General features: G+C 44.7%; 10 protein-coding genes across 10 annotated transcripts; 4 read left to right on the forward strand and 6 right to left on the reverse strand. All coding sequences in view use genetic code 12, as the record gives it.

Annotated features, from left to right (window-relative positions):
- Window positions 1-882: 882 nt before the first annotated feature.
- On the forward strand, window positions 883-1,515 carry LODBEIA_P59910 (uncharacterized protein; the record flags this gene model as incomplete). The annotated part of the gene is made up of 1 exon (XM_066976384.1): window positions 883-1,515. The coding sequence occupies one exon, from the start codon at window positions 883-885 to the stop codon at window positions 1,513-1,515; it is 633 nt and encodes a 210-aa protein (XP_066832929.1).
- A 699-nt stretch (window positions 1,516-2,214) lies between these two features.
- Window positions 2,215-3,156, reverse strand: LODBEIA_P59920 (uncharacterized protein; the record flags this gene model as incomplete). Its single annotated transcript, XM_066976385.1, has 1 exon — window positions 2,215-3,156. One exon carries the CDS (start codon window positions 3,154-3,156, stop codon window positions 2,215-2,217), a length of 942 nt encoding a protein of 313 aa, XP_066832930.1.
- Window positions 3,157-3,392: 236 nt separating this feature from the next.
- LODBEIA_P59930 (uncharacterized protein) lies at window positions 3,393-4,061 on the forward strand (the record flags this gene model as incomplete). Its single annotated transcript, XM_066976386.1, has 1 exon — window positions 3,393-4,061. The coding sequence occupies one exon, from the start codon at window positions 3,393-3,395 to the stop codon at window positions 4,059-4,061; it is 669 nt and encodes a 222-aa protein (XP_066832931.1).
- A 418-nt stretch (window positions 4,062-4,479) lies between these two features.
- On the reverse strand, window positions 4,480-4,890 carry LODBEIA_P59940 (uncharacterized protein; the record flags this gene model as incomplete). Its single annotated transcript, XM_066976387.1, has 1 exon — window positions 4,480-4,890. One exon carries the CDS (start codon window positions 4,888-4,890, stop codon window positions 4,480-4,482), a length of 411 nt encoding a protein of 136 aa, XP_066832932.1.
- Window positions 4,891-6,387: 1,497 nt separating this feature from the next.
- Window positions 6,388-6,867, forward strand: LODBEIA_P59950 (uncharacterized protein; the record flags this gene model as incomplete). The annotated part of the gene is made up of 2 exons (XM_066976388.1): window positions 6,388-6,647; window positions 6,702-6,867. 2 exons carry the CDS (start codon window positions 6,388-6,390, stop codon window positions 6,865-6,867), a joined length of 426 nt encoding a protein of 141 aa, XP_066832933.1.
- Window positions 6,868-7,151: 284 nt separating this feature from the next.
- On the reverse strand, window positions 7,152-7,913 carry LODBEIA_P59960 (uncharacterized protein; the record flags this gene model as incomplete). The annotated part of the gene is made up of 1 exon (XM_066976389.1): window positions 7,152-7,913. The coding sequence occupies one exon, from the start codon at window positions 7,911-7,913 to the stop codon at window positions 7,152-7,154; it is 762 nt and encodes a 253-aa protein (XP_066832934.1).
- Window positions 7,914-8,067: 154 nt separating this feature from the next.
- LODBEIA_P59970 (uncharacterized protein) lies at window positions 8,068-9,261 on the reverse strand (the record flags this gene model as incomplete). The annotated part of the gene is made up of 1 exon (XM_066976390.1): window positions 8,068-9,261. One exon carries the CDS (start codon window positions 9,259-9,261, stop codon window positions 8,068-8,070), a length of 1,194 nt encoding a protein of 397 aa, XP_066832935.1.
- Window positions 9,262-9,707: 446 nt separating this feature from the next.
- LODBEIA_P59980 (uncharacterized protein) lies at window positions 9,708-10,583 on the reverse strand (the record flags this gene model as incomplete). The annotated part of the gene is made up of 1 exon (XM_066976391.1): window positions 9,708-10,583. One exon carries the CDS (start codon window positions 10,581-10,583, stop codon window positions 9,708-9,710), a length of 876 nt encoding a protein of 291 aa, XP_066832936.1.
- A 4,019-nt stretch (window positions 10,584-14,602) lies between these two features.
- Window positions 14,603-14,806, reverse strand: LODBEIA_P59990 (uncharacterized protein; the record flags this gene model as incomplete). Its single annotated transcript, XM_066976392.1, has 1 exon — window positions 14,603-14,806. The coding sequence occupies one exon, from the start codon at window positions 14,804-14,806 to the stop codon at window positions 14,603-14,605; it is 204 nt and encodes a 67-aa protein (XP_066832937.1).
- A 217-nt stretch (window positions 14,807-15,023) lies between these two features.
- On the forward strand, window positions 15,024-15,671 carry LODBEIA_P60000 (uncharacterized protein; the record flags this gene model as incomplete). Its single annotated transcript, XM_066976396.1, has 1 exon — window positions 15,024-15,671. One exon carries the CDS (start codon window positions 15,024-15,026, stop codon window positions 15,669-15,671), a length of 648 nt encoding a protein of 215 aa, XP_066832938.1.
- Window positions 15,672-20,539: the final 4,868 nt, after the last annotated feature.

A 20,539-nucleotide genomic window follows, 5' to 3' on the forward strand; every position in this document is an offset into this window, starting at 1 on the left:
CTGGCTGCTTCATTTGCGTTCAAAGAAAGAGGTCCCCATGGGGTCCCTATCCAAGGAATAGACCCCCTTAGGTTTGGCTCGCGCACGTGATCACCACTGGAGCCGATCTCGGAGGAAACTTTACTACAGTTGGTTGTAAAAAAAAAAAAGAGGGGAAGGCAAGCTATTGCCTCTGAAACGTGACCTCGCTCTCTAGGAAGTCAAGCGAGGAATCCTTTGCACGTGGAGATCAAGAAGACCCCCCGGTGCCACCAAAGGAAGTAGGAAGAGAGAGAGAGGGAAGTAGGAAGAGAGAGAGAGATAGGTGTAGTCAGCCAAGGGGAGAGGAAAGAAGGGGGGGGGGCAATAGTGGTGGCAGTAGTTCTATGGCCATGTGAGAGAGGAAAAACAGTTGATAGAGGTCTCTTTCCTCCCCAGTAAAAAGTGATCTTCTTCCCAAGTTGCTTGCAATTGAAAATGACCAATAGCATGCAGAGAGGGTGTCCAGTGTACTTTGCCTCTTTTTCTCTTTTCCTTTTTTCGGCCCCGGGGGTGGTGCACGTGCCGACGGAACAGATAACAGCAGCAGGAGTCAAAGTTAGGGGGAGTTAGAGGGGTAAAAGGGTCGTGCACCCGAGCACAGATAACGATGCTGTCATCGTCGTCACATTTGTCAAGCACACGACCTCCGCACCAAAAAAAAAAAAAGGATCAGATAAAGATCCCCTGTAATAATGCAATATATATATACCAAATCTGTTTCCAGACTAGCATTACTGTAGACAACATCCTTTTTCCATTTAGAAACAGCAAGAAGCAGGGTTTTATCTTACGAAAGTTACAGCGTTGTCCATATTTATTCAAGCAATCAATCAGTTAAGCAAGTAGTCAAATTGAGTCGCGATGTTTTTTAGAAATGCAATTCGAAGCAGTAAACAGCTACGCAGCAGACAGTTGCCCTCGATACTTTGGTCAGCACCCGTGGTGTCGAGCCATGTGCCCTCGTGCTACAATATACCTTCGTCGTCCTCAGCGTTGGCATCAGCACCAGTGAGTTCGTTTTCCCCCACACTGCAGTTCACCAGATCATACCATGAAAAAGTCATTGACCACTACGAAAACCCGAGAAACGTCGGTACGTTGAACAAGAATGACCGTGACGTGGGCACGGGTCTAGTTGGCGCTCCGGCATGTGGCGACGTCATGCGGTTACAGATCAAAGTTGACGAGAAAACGGGCAAGATCGAGGATGTCAAGTTCAAGACGTTTGGCTGTGGCTCTGCCATCGCCAGCTCGTCGTACGCTACCGAGTTGGTCAAGGGCAAGACCTTGGAAGAGGCGTTGGCCATCAAGAACACTTTTATCGCCCAGGAGTTGAGCTTGCCTCCCGTCAAGTTGCACTGTTCGATGTTGGCTGAAGATGCCATCAAGTCGGCTGTCAAGGACTACCGGTCCAAGAGAAACGTCAAGAAGCCCACTTTGGGCCCGGAAAGCGTTGCCAACGAACCTGTAACTGCTGCTGCTGCCACCGCTTAACCTTTTACCACAAGGAATTGAGGAAGGAAAAGAGAGGAGATTGTTGTGAGATGACAAGAAGACATTTGCTTATTCTTCTTCTACACACACACGGAGGGTACCAATGAGTGATGCTCAATCATGCTAGCGTTTACATGATCTTTAAACTGTCTTTGTGTATATGTTTCAATCGACTTATCTAGCACGCAAAGCTGAAAATGGTTTGACTCTCTTGCAACTGTAGTAATTCAGCAAGGCCCTGAGGTCGGCGATATACCCCAAACCAACAAAAAGGCGACTTTCATGATGATCTCTCTGGTATGCATCCCAATGGCATCGTGCACCGCGCGCGCTCCGTTGAAATTTTTGTTTATTTTTTTCATGCGTATCTCGGGGCCTGTTCAGATCATCCGCGGTATATCCACCCACCACCATCACTCCCGAATTCATTACCCGGAGGAGAGAACCCCTTGCGTTGAATCACCATCTTGGAAAAGAAAACACCAGGAGAAGATGCAATTGCACCTCTGTTTTCAAAACCGGGTAACCTCAACTCTTTAAATGCCCCATGAGATGCCTCTACCTCTTTTCACCAATTAAAACCTCTTGATTATTCAGTGCAACCAACCCCCCGCCCTAAACTATTTTTGATTGCAAAAAACATTCTAAATCTATTCACAACGAATACATACACACACACACACGTACATGTCTCTAGAGCTACAACAAGAAAGCATTGATATACTTGGAAAACGCTTTCCCGACAAAATCAGCCGAATGCAAGTCGACATTCACCAGTCTCTTAAACATGTAAATACTCACCATCCCCGCAAAACCCAACACATTCACCATCACTAGCCCGGCCCGTTTCCAATTCCTGCTGTAAAACCCCTGCAACTTCATCCCCCCGATAGTCACGTGGTACGTGACACTTAGAACCAACCCCAAGAGCGCCACCGTGTTGACCCAGGGATGCTTGAGATTGAGCACATAGGTGATATAATCTAGATTGATCAACGAGGAGTCGCCCTCGACCGCCCACGGCATATAGCGGAACTTGTATATGTGGAACAAGACAAAGGGGATCAGCACGTACCCTGAGAATTGCAAGGGCGTAAGGCCGAATTGAGTCGTAGTTATGCTTTTCCTGTACCCCAAGCCGAAAATGTTGGAGATGCCCCCGAGGCCTATATCGTCGTCGCTGTCCTTGATGTCGATGGCGGCATTCAAAAGCTGGACCCGCGCAGCCAGCCGATGCTGGTTCCGCCTTTTGAAATAGCGCACAAGCCGGAGGGCTATCCCCAGGAGAATGTGAGTTATGCCTGCCCCGAATATAAACACCGGTTCGTATAGTGGCACATCTTGGTAGACGGCCTTGGCTAGCGAAAATACTTGTTGCTTGAGATCGTGCGAGATGGGGAGGATGGGCACTACCACGACTGACGTGAGGTGGATTCCTAGGAATGACACGAGGCCCCAAGCACTGTATTTTTGAATCTTGCATAGGGTGGGGATGACCCATTTCTTGCTGCCGCCATGGTGGGAACTGGAGTTGGAGGTCGAGTTTAGTGGTGTCGATGGTGATGCAGGCGAGGGCAGCTCGTCTAGGAAGTAGACCGGCGTAGGTGCAATCTTATGGAGCTCTTCTCTTGGTATCTCCATGTTCTTTGGGAGCGGGAGTGGTAACGATGGTGGTGTTGGTGGTGGTTGGTTGGTTCTTACCCAGAGATGCCTTTGGGTGCCGTGGGCGTGCGTTGGTGTGCCTGCAGATAGCAAAGCTGAATCGAAAAGAGTATACGGTGTAAAGTAAATCTGACTTCAACTCCTACCCCAACTCCCTCTTTTCTTTCACGATTCCATCCAATCAGCAGGGAACAAGGAACCAGAAACGTAGAGCCATGTCGTCGTCTTCATTCTCCCAGATCAGGTCGCAAGCGTTAAACTTGGAAAAACAAACAGAGTCGCTCCTTTCCAAATACTCGCAATTCCAAACCTCCTCCTCTTCGTCGGTTGAATCCAGCTCCGAAGAGACTCGAATCGAGCAACAACTCCAAGAAATCCTCGCCAAGCGAGATACCATCATCGGCAAACTAAACCGGATATCGCAATCTTCGGGGGAGGAGCTCACCACATCGAAACTCCAGCAAATCTCGCGACATCGTGAAATCTTGCAGGACCACAAACGGGCCTTGAACCGCATCACGACGCAATTGCAAGACGAACGCAACCGCAACAACTTGCTCTTTTCAGTGCAGTCCGATATCTCCAACGCGAAACGACGCAATGACGCCATGGATGCTGATGCCTATATCTTGGAGGAGAGTCAACGCGTTGATAATGCTAATAACTTGGCTGATCGGCTCTTGCAGGGGGCGTTGAATACGAGAGATGAGTTGGCGCACCAGCGGCAGTATTTGCTGAATGCCCAGAGCAAGATCTTGTCTAGCTTGCAGAACGTTCCTGGTTTGAATGTGTTGATTTCCAAGATTAACACGCGCAGGAAGCGCGATACCTTGATTTTGGCTTCGGTTATTGCCATTTGCATTTTGCTCTTGTTCTTTGTCTAGGGGGTGGTGGGGCCTGGGGCGAGCGGAGGTTAGATGAGGTTGGTGATTTTTGAGGTGAGAGGGGCGATAAACTACTGTGCTGACTGCTTTAAAAAATTCCACGGAGGATGTGGGTTGACACAGGAAATCTATATAGCGAGTGTGTTGGAGAAAAAGCAGAAGCGATTGTTGAAAAGAAATGGATCGATATCGTTCTTGACTTGAAAATGATTGAGATTATATATGAAAACCAAAACTTGGCAGACCTGACGGGAAATCCCAAATCTTCCTGCTTCTTCTTCTTCTTCTTCTAACTTCTAACTTTTATAAAACTGAAAAAAATACCGTTCCAACATATTCCAAACTCTAGACCATCTCTTCCTTGCCTCTACTCTCTCTATCTTCATCGCAAAACATGGCTGCAAAATTTTCATTTTCACTAATGCTTTCCCGACATCTCATACAATAGCCCAAACAAAGCACGGTTCAAAGTCGAATTACCATAACTCACCGCCTGCCCCCGCCAGAGCGAAGTAACCACCAGCAAATTAGCACGCGAGCCCGTCACGTAATAAAAGATGCCCTCGCTCCACTTCACCAACACCCAAGGCACAACCCACAAGAGATAGTACCCCACCAACACCACCAACGTGATAGTCACGATGTGGTATATCAATGCTTCGCCTTGGCTGTAGTAAACCACGGGGCAGGAGTAGTAGTAGTTGTAGAATAACTTGAATGGCTTGTATAATAGGGGGTAGTTTTGGCGGAGGTTTTTCTGTTGGCGGAGTTTGGCGCCGATGGGCGTTTCGTGCGAGAGGTGACTTAGTGCTTCTTCCGCTGTTGGCATTTGGATCGAGATCTTGCTTCGATTCGAGGTGGTATTACATTACTAGAGGTGGGTGAGGGGACGGGGGCAGCCAGTGGTTGTTAAATATGTACACAGGTGGTGCCGGCAACTAAGCGCAATTGCCGTGGTGGAAGCGGGATAGAAGTTGGAAGAAAGTAAGGATTTCATAACGGAACATAACCGTAGAAGCCCTGGTTTTAGCCACTTGGTGGAAGGTGGATTCGGATTATGTGGAATCACGGGCGGTTTTCCTTTTGTTTATGGGGCTTTGGATGGGATATTGTTAGGGGGTTGTGTGTATGGGGTTGGGGCTCGCTATCTTTGCGCATCATCATGAGCAATTGAACTCCGGCATTGTACCTTGGGGAAAGAACCATTTGAGTTTCTTTTTAAGTTCGTGACAAATTGCTTCGTGGATTGCGCTCTACGTCTCTATGAACATCTCCTCGTGCTCCTCGTGCTATCCTCTCACACTGTTTCTGCTCTGACAGCCACCAAGCTCATGGACCCACGCGAGGGAGCTAGTTTCTACACTATGTGATCTGTATGATCATGTTTCCACCAAACCACAATACACCATATTAACCTTCAACCACAGCCCCAGGGCTTGCTGTGGTTCTCTCTCCTTTTTCCATCGCATACAAAGGCAATCCAACGCAACCTCCCCAGTAGTTTCTATTATTTTGCAAGATCGAATTCTTGCCGAGCGACACAAAAAAAAAAAAACACGCAATATCGGCACCGGCGGGGACTCGTAAAATTGCGCAAGTTCTAGAATGCTTGCTAGCTATGAAAAGCCGAGCATGCGAGGCATCTAGAGAGATATACGAGTCCGGGAGGATGTTGCTAGGGGTGGGAGGACCAGGAGTGAAAGAGAGAGAGAGATGGGGGGGGGGGGGGGGGGAGGTGGTGGTCACTTCTTTGTCGGTTGGCACGGTGGATTGCAATGCTTTGGTCATAGTGGATGAGAAGGCGAGGCGCTCTATTTGAGTGTTTTTCCAAAGGGTCACAAGCTCCTGAGCTGAACAGCTTGTCAGGATCCCGCACTTTGGGGGGATTCAATTATTGAAAACTCGTCGAGTCGAACTGGCTAGATCTCTTTCCTACTTCTCCCCCATGTGCTCGAGCGACTCAGCATAAAGAACTCAAATGGCGCGATCACTCTGAGACCATGCTTGGAAACTTGCATAGATTGAGAAGGAGCTGGTTGGTGTCCCTCACGTGACTGCCAAAAACATGCCCCGGGCCGAACTCAATTCGTTCAAACATGCCTGTGCTTGAGAAAGCAACCCCCATTTTCACTCCCTCGTGAACAGCGCCATATCTTCTAGATAACTCACCCCTAAGACTGTGATGACAGTACGTCAACTTGTGGTGCTGGTGGTAATAATTTGATGGTTTTTGGTGGTGGTGGCAGAGGGAACCCTGCATGGACTTACTGCGCTCTACTTTTGATGTAATCAACTCACAAAATCTGAGGGAGATTTAAAAATTAACATGCATCATTTTGGAACCCACCCACCTGGAACACAACCCCAGACCCTCAACTTTCAACCAACCAACAGGGTATCCGCCAAGATGACTGAGTCAACACTAAACATGCCAGGCACTAAGATCCAGAAGCAACTGCAGCAGCAGCAGCAGCAAGTGGCGACTCAAATTCAATTGATTAAGCTCCAGAGGATCCAAGCTATGAATATCCGGTTGAGTGACACCCTCAAGAGAGAAAGAATCCCCGCTTCGAAAGCGTCTGAGTTGTACGTATATCAAATTCGAGAGAAAGAAGGTGGGATTTACTAACTTTTTGACAGGATAATCAGTTTCGTCGAAGAGACTCCCGATTACTTAATCCCCTACAATTGGAAATTGCCAGCTGATCAGAACAAGTTTGCCAGGTACCAACAGTTTAAGATTTTGAATCAGAGAGGCAGTAGAAGTGTCGGTGGTGGTGCTGCTGGATGTTGCACCATCATGTGATGCAAAATAAATGAACGCGTTGCTCCTGTTTTCGGTATCCTGGGGAAGACCCACTTTCCCTCGAAATGCTTCTTATACTAGATATATTCATCTTCTTTTCTTTCTTCCATAGAATATAGATTTAAAGTCAAAATAAAACAATTGCTAAAGTCATTGTAAACAGCCTGCTGTTACAAACATTTCCAAATTTTTGACCCGATGCTTTAAAGTGACCTCCTAACGACAACCTCCGAGTCCTTGTTCTCTCAAACAAAGTGGGTTCCCTCCTGGCTGATCCAAAGTACTCACCCACCACGCTGATAGTTTTCCTTCTCAACCTGCAAATTCCTCAAATCGTCCATCTTGGCCCCGCCTTTCAACGTATCGTCAGCCTCCAACTCATCGCTGCCGCAACCACAATCATAATCCTCCAAAATAGTGGTACAGTCGTACTCCATCTTGCCCAATCTCTCATTCACCTTATTGTGAATATCGCACCCCCATAACGCCGCCGTCTTTCTGCTCTTGGTCTGCGGAGGGTAGCTAGCCAACAATTTCTGGAAATGTCTAGCGCAATCGCCGCAGGGGTAAACTTGCGCAAAGAGCATGATGTATGAGGAAAGTGTCGATTGCTCGGTTTGCAGTGGCGAATCGGGGTATCGTGCTAAGATCGTGTGGAATAATCTCCACGATGCGCGGCCTAGTTCTTGCTTTAGAGTCTCATTGGCCATCTTGGGCATGAATGCCTCGAGTGTGGGTTCCTGGTCCATGGCTATCGCTTCCCCCACAGGCTGGATCTTGAAATCGGCATCCTCATTTTGTGATTGTTCCAATGATGATGGTGTCGTGGTTTTCCCGAGGCTATCCTTCAAATTGATGGGGAGATTTTGGCCTAGTGTTTTTTCTAAACGTTGCGACAGCGTGGTCATGTAGTATACGACGCATATTATTGCAATTAGTGAAAACGTGGTCACTATGGGTTTTCTTGAGTATTTCGACATGGCTTGTTGGCTTTGCTTGGTTTGGTTTGGTTTGGTTTGGTTCAGGGGTGGTGGTGGAGTGGCCATTTGAATTTTTTTTTTCCATTCTAAGCGAATGGCGTTTTCGATTTTGGAGAATGTTCATCACTAGTAGACAGTAACAAGCGAAATGAACAACGAAGGTAATGAGATTGATTTTTCTATTTTACTCGATATCAAAGCTACACTGATTCTTATCCATCTAGAGAGTCTTTTTACCAGGTAAAGTAGCAGCATCCAATACGCCAGGCAAGGGAGTCTCACCAACACCAAGCAAAAGTTTGATACCTCCAACAGTCACCAACAAAAGAGCAACTGTGGTCCAAAGGAACAAGTTGGCTTGTACTGAGACATCTCTCTTGGCGCAGTCATAGCCGACCCAAGTTGTAGTCTTTGACGTGGTTGAGTTGAAGCTGGGCACACATACACATGCCCATTCTTCACTTCCATTGGCCGCAGCACCACCATTGCTCTTTTGCGAAATCTTGTTACACTCTCCGTGCGAGTTGCAGTTGTTGGTGGCAATTTCACAAGCTTCCTTGGTGCCATACTTGAAAACACTGGTATTGATTTTCGAAAGCTCAAGGGATCTCTTGTTTAAGTGTGCAACATCGTGCGATGTACTTGGCGTGCTCACGATCAAGATATTAAACTGCTCGTTCATTGCTTCAAGTAGTTCTGCCATTGTAGTTTTTGAGTGCTTAAACGTGGCTGCTTCGGCCCCGATTCTTCGTTCAATGGACAAAAGCGAAGCAAGTTGAATGACAAACACGTCACTGGGAAAAGCCTGATTCTTCTCGACATATTCTTTCAAGTGGATCAAAGATGACAACTCGTTAATGAAAATCTGGTCGTTGACTGGATTATACTGCGACATGACTTGCTGGTGCGTGGTGAAATCCGTCCAAATGTGGTTTTTCCGCTGTTGGAAATATTGGAAATGGCGGGTCAATTCAGCATACCCGTGCTCAGAAACCAAGCTCAACTCCTGCGTCAACTGCTCTGCCTCGTCATGGTCGTGATGATGTTTGAAATATGAATGGATCTTGCGATCGGTGTGGAAAATTGGAGCATCACCAAATTCAGCTCCTTTAACATTGACCAACAATTTTGGTTTTCCGTGGTGCTCGTGCTGTGAATCATGCTCGTACTGCTCATTCAACAACTCAACCAATTTCCCGTCGACATCCAATTTGAGTTGAGATTGATCTTTACCCACGAATGAATCAAGGTACACCCTGGCATCGTCGATTGACAACTCAGCATCATTGCTGCTGCTGGGGCCGCGCGATGGTGGTAATCGATAAACGGAGGCTTTTTGCTTGGACGAGCCAGCCAGTGAAGCTGCACTTAGTGTTATTGTTAGTGACCAAGCCACTAGATTTGAGAACTTCATGCCTGGGGGTAAAACTGGTGGATACTTGAGTTGATCTTTTCAACTTTTCGACCACTTTCGTTGACTGGTTTATTCTATTTTTGCTGTTTGGACAAAGGAGAGAAAATGAAAACTGGGAATCTAGGGGTGCTACCAAAGAGACGATTCAATGCCTGGAAAGTGCAAATCAAACCAAGCTTCCGTCCATCGTTGGCCCTCTGATCTAATATAAACGTAATCTAAATGAATGATACGTTTTGGGGAGGGTGTCCAGGGTTCAGGTGCGCATTGAAACTTGTGGTAGATTGCAAAGAGAGCGCAAGGGCTGAAAAATTCTACAAAGATGGATTCAAAATGAATATTATTCCTCATTTGAATTATGTAGCCAAGTATGGGTAAAGTGGATCGAAGGAGGGGGGGGCTAGGAGAGTGCCGTTTCTTCTCTTTTCATGTAGTCAGCCCTCATTTTAGAAGGTCTCATCCAAAGTAATGGTAGGCGAAGCAGGGAAACTTTCCTGAGCAGGCGACGGGTTCTTTGCCCCACCGCCACCAAGATTGCCTTCAACATCAGTCTTCAACCTCAACTCGGGCTTGAACAAGGTCTTTGTCGACCTGCGCGCTAATGGCACGTCAGACCTACCAGGTGGTTGCTGGTTCAACTCGGGGGTCAAAGACGAGGGGCTTTTCGACCTACCAGGCGATGAACCGCCCACATTTGTCGTGCTGCTCGTGTTTGTAGTTTCATTAGAAAAGTCATTCAACTGCTCGTCGCTATTGTAGTCTCTTAAATTTATTCCCAATTTGGATAAATCGGATAATGCGTTGAATTGAGCTGGTGCTGGCTCAACGTATTCCAGAGCAAACGAGGCGCTGCCTTGGTTTTTGGGGTCGTTGTGGAAGCTCCTGAAGTTGGCCAAGCTGTTTTTCACGTTCAAGTGGTCGTTGGTGATGGTGGTTGCCGAATCGAGCTGATCTTGCGATTTCGATCTTTGGAGTAGGTTTTCCTGGAGTGAAATCTTGATATAGCGATAGGGCTGGAGCAACTCGGTCAAGTACAGCAATGTCACCTTGGCCGTGGACTCGTCGTTGAAGATTATGATCACACGATGTAGGAAGGGGAGCACCGACCAGTAGGTGATATGTTGGATGATCTCCTCCCTGCTGTTCAACACGCTGAGTTTAATCTGGTCTACTAGCGACAAGTTCTTGGAAATCAGCCCGAGTCTCGGTTGCTGAGTAGCTGCAGGTTTCACAAAGTCTTCTTTCTCAAGATTGGAGATGATGATTGATGTCTTTGGTGATGATGCCCGCGACAAGCTAGGCGATCTTGAAGGACTTGACATTGTTGAAAAAAAGAAAAAAAAAAAATTCTGAGGTTGGGGAGACGTAAATTGAAATAAATTGACACTTTATAATCTCAATCTGGAGGCGGCCGGGGTATATGGATGGAAAAATGTGTTTGAAATCGATGATTGATGGATGGCTAGATGGTTGCTTGCAATAATCGGCCAAGCCTCTTTTCGTGTAGAGACCCACTCCCACCTCGCCCCGCATATGTCGTGACGTAAATCCTTCTTCCACGACATTGGCGCTAGCATCACATTGCAAAGTAAAGGCTATAGTGCAACGAGCATCGAGGGTTGAACCGACCATGGCATGAAGGGCAGCACAGCCCGCTGTTCATATACTGCTGCGCCGTCATTTCCAAGAGACAGTCACCGCACAACACTGTGTTTTCGCCACTACCAGCCTCAAATTTCTCAATTGCGTGATTTGACACTTGCTCGTGGCATTGGAAGCAGGGGTAATATGTTTTTGGGCAGCACTTGAATTTCAAGGCAATGATATCGAGGTCGCTGTGATAATGCAGGCATCTTGTATGGGTATCCACGAGTAATCCGCGTATAGTGGTGGAGTCGTTAACCTGCTGTTCTCGAGCTATGACTTGCATTAGAGCGTGTGGAGCGCATTGGGTTTAGTGTTGTGGAACTGGTTTTTTTTTTTTCTTCACGGGGGAGGACCTATCAAATGGCCTCTCCCACGGCGTCACTTGCCTCGGTCCCAAAAGCTTGAGTTTTGGACGTTGGAAAGAAGAGAACCAAAGATTCTGTAATTTTGTGTCCCTGTCCCTCTTCAGGAGCTACACCAGCCCCCCTTCACCAACATTGTTCATATATTTGGACTCGGTGCTTTCACACGAAACAGGTACCACGATCCTCTGTGATTTTCTCGTAAACGTCTACTCAAAGTCTGCAGTTCTTGTTTGACACGCGGTTGATTCGTGAGAATCGCCAAAAGTCAACTAGATCATACAAGAAACACTATTGCGGTAAAGCGATGAAATTCCGTCATCTCGCTCTTAACCAAACCGCGGAGTTGATGGGGACTACTTTGACACTTGGCCAGCCACATCCACTCAAGACCCAGTGTGTTCTCGAGCGGAGCATGCCGTGCGTGTGCTTCTGCTTCAACATTTGGTAAAAGACACCTCGAGCGCTTTTTGTTCACCTCTGGTGAGTTTGAGAAAGGGGCATGTCGGCTAAACTACAGTTGAATCTATAAGATTATGCACCTTGCAATAAGGAGCATTGGACTTATTTTGCCTGCCCCTCCCTCCGCGTTCTCTAAATAATATCCTCACAAAACTTTAACAAACTGAGGTACTCTTTGAATCCATGGAGAATGAAGAAGGATTGGTTTTTTTTTTTTTTTTTCAATTTTTTTGAGGGAAGAGGTGGGCTGGGGGGTTTGTAGATTTGATGAATGTATAATAATCTTGACAAATGTACGAACACATGGATGAGCCAGTTTGATTGCGTCAGACAGACAAAATTTGCATCTCTCTTGCTAGCTCAAATATATCTTCTTTGAAACAGACGTGGTCTTACTAACTTTGACACCTCCCGTCTTGAGGAGGGTTGGTTGATCGAGTAGACTAGACCCCCAGACGGAACCGGCTGCGAAAAACAGAAAATAGGCTCCTGTCAATGTCGCGTTTTTTTGCCAGTGTCGAGTCTGAGAACTCGACATTGACCAAAAAAGTCGTGCACTGGACAACAAATCTGCCACAAACACCTCTTTTTTCTTTCAAAATCTCGAGACGCCAACTTGGATCTTTTCCACAAAGGTCTTTTTTTTGCAACAAAATTAACCACCAGGAGGGTTTTGCTGCCACATACACCATCATGTTGACAATGACGGTATGTTGAGGATATCGATTGAGTAGGAAAACCAGGCAGATTGATCTGAGTGACGTTTATCTCGCCAATTGTGGGTTTTGGCGCTTGTTTTTGTGCCAAATAATTTTGGCTGCTAAACGCTGTCTCCAAAAAACACACACACAAACAAACATTGGACCAACATTTGTGATTAAGCGGAGACAAGAAGAGCTTCGGATTAAAGTTCACGATTGGTCTTTCCCTTCTGTGGGTCTCAACTTGTCAAATTGGCAAACATCATGGCGCTGAGAACCAATCGTGTCATTTTTCCATCTTTTTGTGGACCTTTCTTTACTTTACTAACACTAACTACATTCTAGAATTGGTTTCCATTGAGTTGTTTTGTTTTGAGTCTAAGAAAATCATATTATCGGGAATCATGCAGCCAGAATTGACGTTGATGTGTGTGTGTGTGCCGTGAATCCTCGAAAAGCCCCCAGGTTGTCTTTTGCATTTTTTTGTTAGTATAAGGGGGCTTTTCCAAACTTTCCATTTTTAAAAAAGTTGACCCGGATTGGTAGCGCAGCACGTGATATGTCAATTGGCAGCGCTTTTTACTGTATGCATCAATTGGCAGCGTTTCCTTCTTGCAAATAAGGGGGCTTTAGTTTTGTGGTGGTTGCAACACATGAACTTGTTTGAATACAGAAGAGAAGATCATGAGTCGCATGGATCATCTTCAAGATCCATACGTAAGCTTCCAAGTTCAAGTCATTCATCTTTTGGCTCGTTTAGTTAGTGATCATGCATTAACTCATTCATTCATTCATTCGTAATTCCTTCATTGATTCAATAATTTATTGATTCATACCTTCACTGATTCAATAGCATACCAGATAAATTAGGAGGAGGATTAGTTATGTTCGGAGCAATATTAGCTTTATTAACATTACCATATACGGATCGTTCAAATGGAACTATATCATTTGTTCCTACATTGATTGATTCATTCATTCATCCACTCAATTCAATCAAATCATTCATTAATTCATTTGTTCATTCATTCATTCCGGCATTCAATGATTCAATAATTCACACATTCATTCGATAATTCATCATTCATTAATTGATTAATCCGTTCAATAACATAGTAATTCATTGATTTATTTATTTATGAGTTCAATAATATGTTTGTTCATTCATTCAATAATATGGTAATTGATGCATTCAATAATTCATACGTCCATTCGATAATTAATAATTCATTCAATTCATCGATCCATTCATTAACTCAATAATTCATTCATTCATATCATTCATACGTGCATTAATTCACTCATTCTTCCGTGCAATAATTTAGTATGTCATTAATTCATCCATTAATTCATCCAATTCGTTCAGTCGTTCCTTTTATACCCATTTCCCAAAGTTTGCTGAGCCACTGAAGTCTATCATCAAAGGCACAAAATTATCGAGCCGCTTAAAACTATCATCAAAGGCCCAAGATTTATCGAGCCGCTTAAGAATATTACCAAAAGCCCAAAAGAGTACTCATTTATTATCTTTTTGATCAAAAAATCGACCCCATCGTATCCTCAACTATTGGAAATATTACAACACCAGCCAAAAAATGACAGTCCCCCCCCACATTTCCTCGAGACTTGACTGAAACTACTATCGAAAGTTCTTCCTCATCAATTGATATCATATCAAAACGCACACACACATATAGAAATGGTGTGTCTCCCGTCATCCGTCATTTTATTGTTTATCGTTTTTTTTTTTTTCAGTACCCTAAAGAATGGATCGGGAACTAATATTTCAACACCACACTTGCGACAGCATGAAAACCACGATCAGCACCCCAGAACAACGCCCAACGTCTTTAGCACTAGAATCGAAAAAAAAGAAAGCACTTTGCGCCGTTTCATTTTGCCAGCATAATCCACTACCACCACTTCATTATCATGATATTTTGAGCAAACCCACACAACGAGAACTGGATACACACAAGTCGCTGCCAAATCCCACGCTATGAATTATTCTGATGAATTGCATACTATGATCTCGGCTCCTTTCCGCAATCCATCACCAAAGCTCACCAGTATCTATGAAAAAAAAAAATCCGCCGAGACTAACCGCCTTTTAGATAACTTCCTGTATAAAGCAGTACCAGCCACTGAAGATAACGAAGACAAAGCTTGCTAATCGATTGGTGTCTTGAGTAACGCGGGCAAGGTAATTGGGAATATGATGTCCGACTTGTTGGCCATCAACTCTTTCAACGTCACCACCGTTGTTGCATTCAAGTCGGTCAACAATTGTGGTATAATCTCATGAATGACAAAATTGCCCATTTTCGTGTGCAACTCTTCAAATACCTGAGCTGCTGCGTTCCTGGTAGGCATCGAACTTTATGTACCAGGATAATCGGTTGACTTATGGACTCATTCTTCAACATTTAAACGAGAATCAGAGTCTGAATCAAGACACAAAGACTGCACCCTTTGATTGGAGAGACTGGATTGATTTCACCTATTTCAACACCCAATTGGTCAAACCGGCAGAAGAACGGATCAAATGTGAAGATATCTACCATCACCTCAACTTTGTCACTTCCGGGCAATGAGAAAGTTGCAAAGACAAACTCCAGATTATGGGGGGTGCATCAATTCATACGACTTGACGACAACAGAAATGGCAAGAATGGGGTTCAGAAATGCCGACCAACTACCAGGGCTCATTAACGAACAGCGAATGCGTGCGGAATCTACAGGGCAAGAGTTACTTGATGACCAAAACAGCCAAATACCATACAAAGTCATCTTCCTCAACAATCGCGGGGAAGACCTCATTTATGATGTGAGGAAAGGCCGAATTTTGGAGCTAGCCGCAACTAACGAGGACAGAATTGACCCAGTGGAAAAGTTTGACCAACTCATCTCATCATGCAACAACCATAACAACAACAATAATAACAACAACAACGATAACAACAACAATAACCACAATAACAATATCAATTACAATTACCAGCCAAAACCTTCATTTGAGATACCCGAGTCTCTATTCAGGTATGACAGGCTGAAGACACGGAAGATAGCGAAAAGATTGGAGCAAAAACAGACTGTGCTAACAAGAAACGAAAAGTCCTTTCTTGATTCCATTTCCACTACATTCAGCTCGACTCCAAACAAGAATTTCGAAGTGAGATATTTCAAAGAAGCTACAATGAAGTTAAGCGACGAGAATTGCGATAGCGGATGGCACTAAGATTGGAGGGTTTTCAACGACAAGCTCTCCTACAATCAACCACCACCTCACGGCCATTCCATTGGAACGGCTTATACGCACTTGGTTCAAATTCACAACAGAGCACAGTATAGTCAGCTGGGATAGCTCATGGTCCACTTCTAAGCTGGTATCGGAACGGCGGTGTTTCTTTACCGGGCACTTGATAAAATTGGGAGAATTTTTCAATCAAACCAAGGTGGTTGAAGACATGCACGAGGGGTGTTCGGCAAGCACATGGTAGATGTTGGCACATTTATTCATAATCGGAAAATCTCAGAACGAGGCAACCACATTGACGCAAGATTCATTGACATAAAAACTGGAGGTTACATTGGTTTGACTGGAATTTTATCGAGTGGTGCCGTGCCTCCAGAAAAATTACTATCAAAGACACCCAAAACGATAAAGACGAACCACTTTTTACCACTTAAACCACAATTCACCATTGGAGTTGTCAACGATTGACGGAAGTCCCTTGCTATATCCCCAATAGCATTCTTAAACGTCTCAAATACGAATACGCGGAAGATGCCTTGGCAAGATCAGACTATGACGATTGGTTTTTTGTCCCACGCTTGGGCAACTGGATACATTTTGACGACGTGGAACAAGTTTTACAAGCCTAATGACTGCATCAAAAGCCAATGGCCGCAAGAAAAAAACATAGAATCCTCAAACTTGTTGACAATCTTCCGGACCAAGAAATATACCAGCACCTCATCAAGTCCTCTGCTGACACGTGGGATATCCAGATCCAATTCAATTTTTACAAGCCACGCAACAAATATTCCATAGTGAGGAGGAGATTTTTTCCTAGAAGATGAGCAGTTACTTGAAATTTGTCTGCTCCAATTTAACAACGTCTCAATCGAGTATGCAAAGATGAAAGGGTGAAAAGAAATCCTCATGAGCAGGGAGGATCGACAGAGTGAGAGCACATGTACTACTTTCATTTGAAAGAGGCTAAAATCACATTGAGTGGCTGAGTGGAACACGAAGCCCTGGTCGTATGAACATCCACTAGAATCAACATTAGCCGTAAAAGGAGCCAAACATCTACGAGATTACAAATCGAACCAAACCAAAAAGAGCATGATCCTGTTCAAAAGGGGGTTATTCATACATGCCTCGTACATGTTGGGCAACAAGCGAATGACCACATTAAAAAACGCAATGATCACCGTAATTTTAAATCCAGTTTGTATCGACCACAACAGGCGGATTCATTCAAGCTCATGACCGTGGAGAAAAAAAAAAATTAAAAAAAATGCAACCTCGATACGCGTCTCCCGCCACTCAAAATTTATTAATTTATTTTTTTTTTTTTGCAGCTGTTTCCTAAAGCGGTGAAGTTCCCATTCCCCTAATCATTCTGGGTCAGTTTGTAAAAATAAAAAAAGAAGACAGATGCTGTGGGACTGTTGTGAGCAAACGATGTCGTTCATCGGTGTTGGATGAATGTTTAATCCCAGATGCCAGATCAAGCAAAGCTTAAATCCACCCATGATCATCTATACAGAAGCGGCAACAAATATGGCGTATTTCGTCGGGTGCCAGATAGTCGACTTCGTATACGCACCAAGGAAGTTTATAGTGTTTTGTGGTTTTTTGTATGGTGTATGTGACTTGCGTACGTTCCCCCAGATCTTGTGTCCGCCCTCTTGTATCACCCTCTTGTCACGTCACACTCTCCTGTCTCACACCCCCCATCTTTTTTTTAGATACCGTTTTGAAGACGATAATGACGGTGGTGATGATCTTCACCAAAAAAAGTGCCGTAACGGGCAAACTATAAAAAGAATGGAGGCAGAGAATGTGCAGGGTCAAAAGGGTTGAATCAAAAAACGTTCCATCCTAAAAACAAAAGACGAGAAAGATTACGAAACATTCGGTGCAAACTGTGCAGGAGATTGATAGTTTTGTAAAACAAAGTAAAACATTACATCATGACGTTGATGTCAATCATGGAAAAAATTGTTGGTGTGTGAATGACTTTTGGGATAGAGTTTTGGACACCTCGAATGTGCTTAGCCTTGGGGGCAGAAGGGGGAAGAAAAGGGTGGGGCACGGCATCAAGACAGGAGACTTCAAGGCAGGCACCGCAAGCCGAATTGAGAGCCTAAATTTTTTAACCTTTGCGGTTGATTGTGAGCAAGCTAAAATCCCAGCAGAAGTGGAGTTCTTGATTTGAGAAACCACCCCCCCCCCCCCCCCCCCCCCCCCCCCCCCCCCCCCCACACACACACTCAATAACTCCAATGCCTCAAATGTCTTGTACTATTTTTTTTTGTTTTTCGCAACAAATAGGATCGGCGGTGTTGATGTGATGTGAGATTGGTAGGTAGTTGTGGTACCGCCCTTTCAAGAGGTGCTGAATTGTGATCACCCTAGGGTTTTTGTTTGTAACAAAGGGGATCAGCAGTACCTATTGTTTTAATACCACGACGGGCTTTCGGTACCCTTTTTCTCTTCTTTTTTTGTTCTTTTTTTTAGGACTCGCTTGCTTCGCCTGGCTTGGGGGGGAGGGTGTACATCACCGAATAAGGGAGAGATATTTGAGTTGAGTTTTTTGTCAGGAGAGAGGGTGAGTTCCACTTTGGCGTTTTCCATTTGACTTTCTGAATGACAACGCAAAAGGGAGATAGAAGGACGGAAGTATGGAAATATGGAAGCAAAGAAGCTTACGAAAATCAAGGGTTCAGGCTTATTTCGACGCGAGCCGATGCCGATGGCGATGCTGACGACGACGAAGGCGTGAATTGAGATTTTGTGGTTGAAATGTCAACGCATCAACCGTGTCTAACCTTGATTGACCTTGATCGAATAGGTTCAATTAGCAGTTGGCACATTGCAGGCATGAAAAGAAAAAATGTCAAGCGAACGTTTGATCTTTTCTTCTGAGTTGAATGTTGGAATGGGAAAATCGGTGAGAAGGGCAGGATAAGCCGGAATTATGGAGAAGGTTAAGAGTGTCAATGGATGTGGAAGTGGAAGCGATGGGGTCGCCTCCTCGACGCGAGCCCCCTTCATAAGCGCATGGAAAATCCCGTTCGTACTGAATACGGTGGAAAATAGATTTCGTAATTTAACTGAAAATTAAAAGAAAAGGCTCAAGCCGAGGAAAATGGCCGACGGGTGGGTTGGTTAAGTTTTTGTTGGTTGGCTCGTGGTTCGTGGATGGGCTTTTGTGTGTTGGGGCAATCTCTGGTCTCGTGATTTCCGCTGGCACTAAAAGCATCAGCGTAATTTTACCTTGGCTGGACTAAAACAACAAACAAAGAACAAAAACCCTGAACAAAGACGGACCTTTTGGCGAGGGCGTATATGGACGATGTGATCTACAGGCAATCTTTATGTTATAGTATTGCACAAACAAATAAACTAATACACAAGTAAGTAAGTGAAAGTGGACTGTATTGTTAGACAATGCCAGACCCAGAATGCAACCTTTTTAACCTTTTTTTTTCTCTAGAATGAAAATGAATTAATTTTGCATTAGCCGGCGCAATTGAAATGAGAAGGAGGGTTGGCGAATGTTTGATGTCCCTCGGTGACATCAATGTCTTTGGTTTAAAGTGGGGTCGCAGTGCGGGGCAGAGGGTTTACAGGAAGAGAGGAAGAACAAAGGGGGTTTTTTCATTTTTCATTTTTGTTCCTCTAACCGTAAATTAGTCAAGCTGTGATCCTAAACACACGTTGAGCTACACCATCATCATCATCACCATCACCATCGCCATCGTGTCTACGGGGAAACTCTGATGGAGTTTAGTCGTCCGTAGATAGTATTCTGATAGTAATTTTATCTCCGGGCATTTCTCTGCGTCAATAGCCCGCAGGGATCTAGATCTGGATCTCACATGGAATGTGGATGTGGATCCGGGGGGGAAACTGGGTAATTCAGAAGAAGAAGTAAGCCATGCCGTGCTTCGGCTCATTTTCATTTGTCCCATCGCGCGCACCCTTTTTTTTTAAAGATTTATATTTTTATGGTGCAAGCAAGGCAAACTCAACAAACAAGAATCGATAATTGTGGCACATCTTGTGCAAAGGATATTAAAAATAAAAACTGCACTTGCATCTGCACTTTGCGTTTAATCAACTTTAATCAACCTTGTTGAAGCAATAACAAAAACCCTGGGACATTTGCGTTTTAGGAATTTAGAAATTTAGGATTTTGTGGATATTTCACAATTTCGCAATTGGGCGCATGGCGGATCCTGTCGACGTGCAAATTAAAAAAAAAAAAAAAAAAAAACAGGAACAAGAACATAATCAAAAAATGCCAGAAGGAGTCATTTTAATGAAGAGTAGCTCTTTCTTCTGCTTTGCTTTTTTTATTCTTTTTTTTTTTTTTGGTTCGTGGTTTATTCAGGTGGTATGGGGTTGGCCGGGTGCTCGAGTGGGAAGCCAAGCCAACCCAAGCACCAGTCGAGTTTCGGCCTAAATTGGATCACTTGCGAAACGAAGGAGCACGAGGACGCGCCGGAGGGTCAAAATTTAAGCAATTTTGTATTTTTGCGAAGGTCAGCTAGAACAAAGTTTAAGTTTAAGTTGCTTGAAACAGCTAGCTGCATAGAGCTGCAAAACAGCCATACGTACACCGACCCACCATTGAAAAATGTTTACCAAACGTTCGTTTCATCTTTTCTTCTGCTGGCAGATCCCAACCCTCGAGCGTCCTTTCAAATTCCTCGATATTAGTAAAGCAGATCTCATGACGAAGGCACAAGTGCAGGCGTGGAGAAGCAATAAACAGAAAAAAAAAACTGCCCATTTTTATAGATTTTGGGTTCATGTTGGCTTGCTGGATGGCTGGCGGGGGGGGGGGGGGGGATCTTCTTATCTCT

This window comes from Lodderomyces beijingensis (assembly GCF_963989305.1).
Source record: "Lodderomyces beijingensis strain CBS 14171 genome assembly, chromosome: 8".
Classification (NCBI taxonomy): Eukaryota; Fungi; Ascomycota; class Pichiomycetes; order Serinales; family Debaryomycetaceae; genus Lodderomyces; species Lodderomyces beijingensis.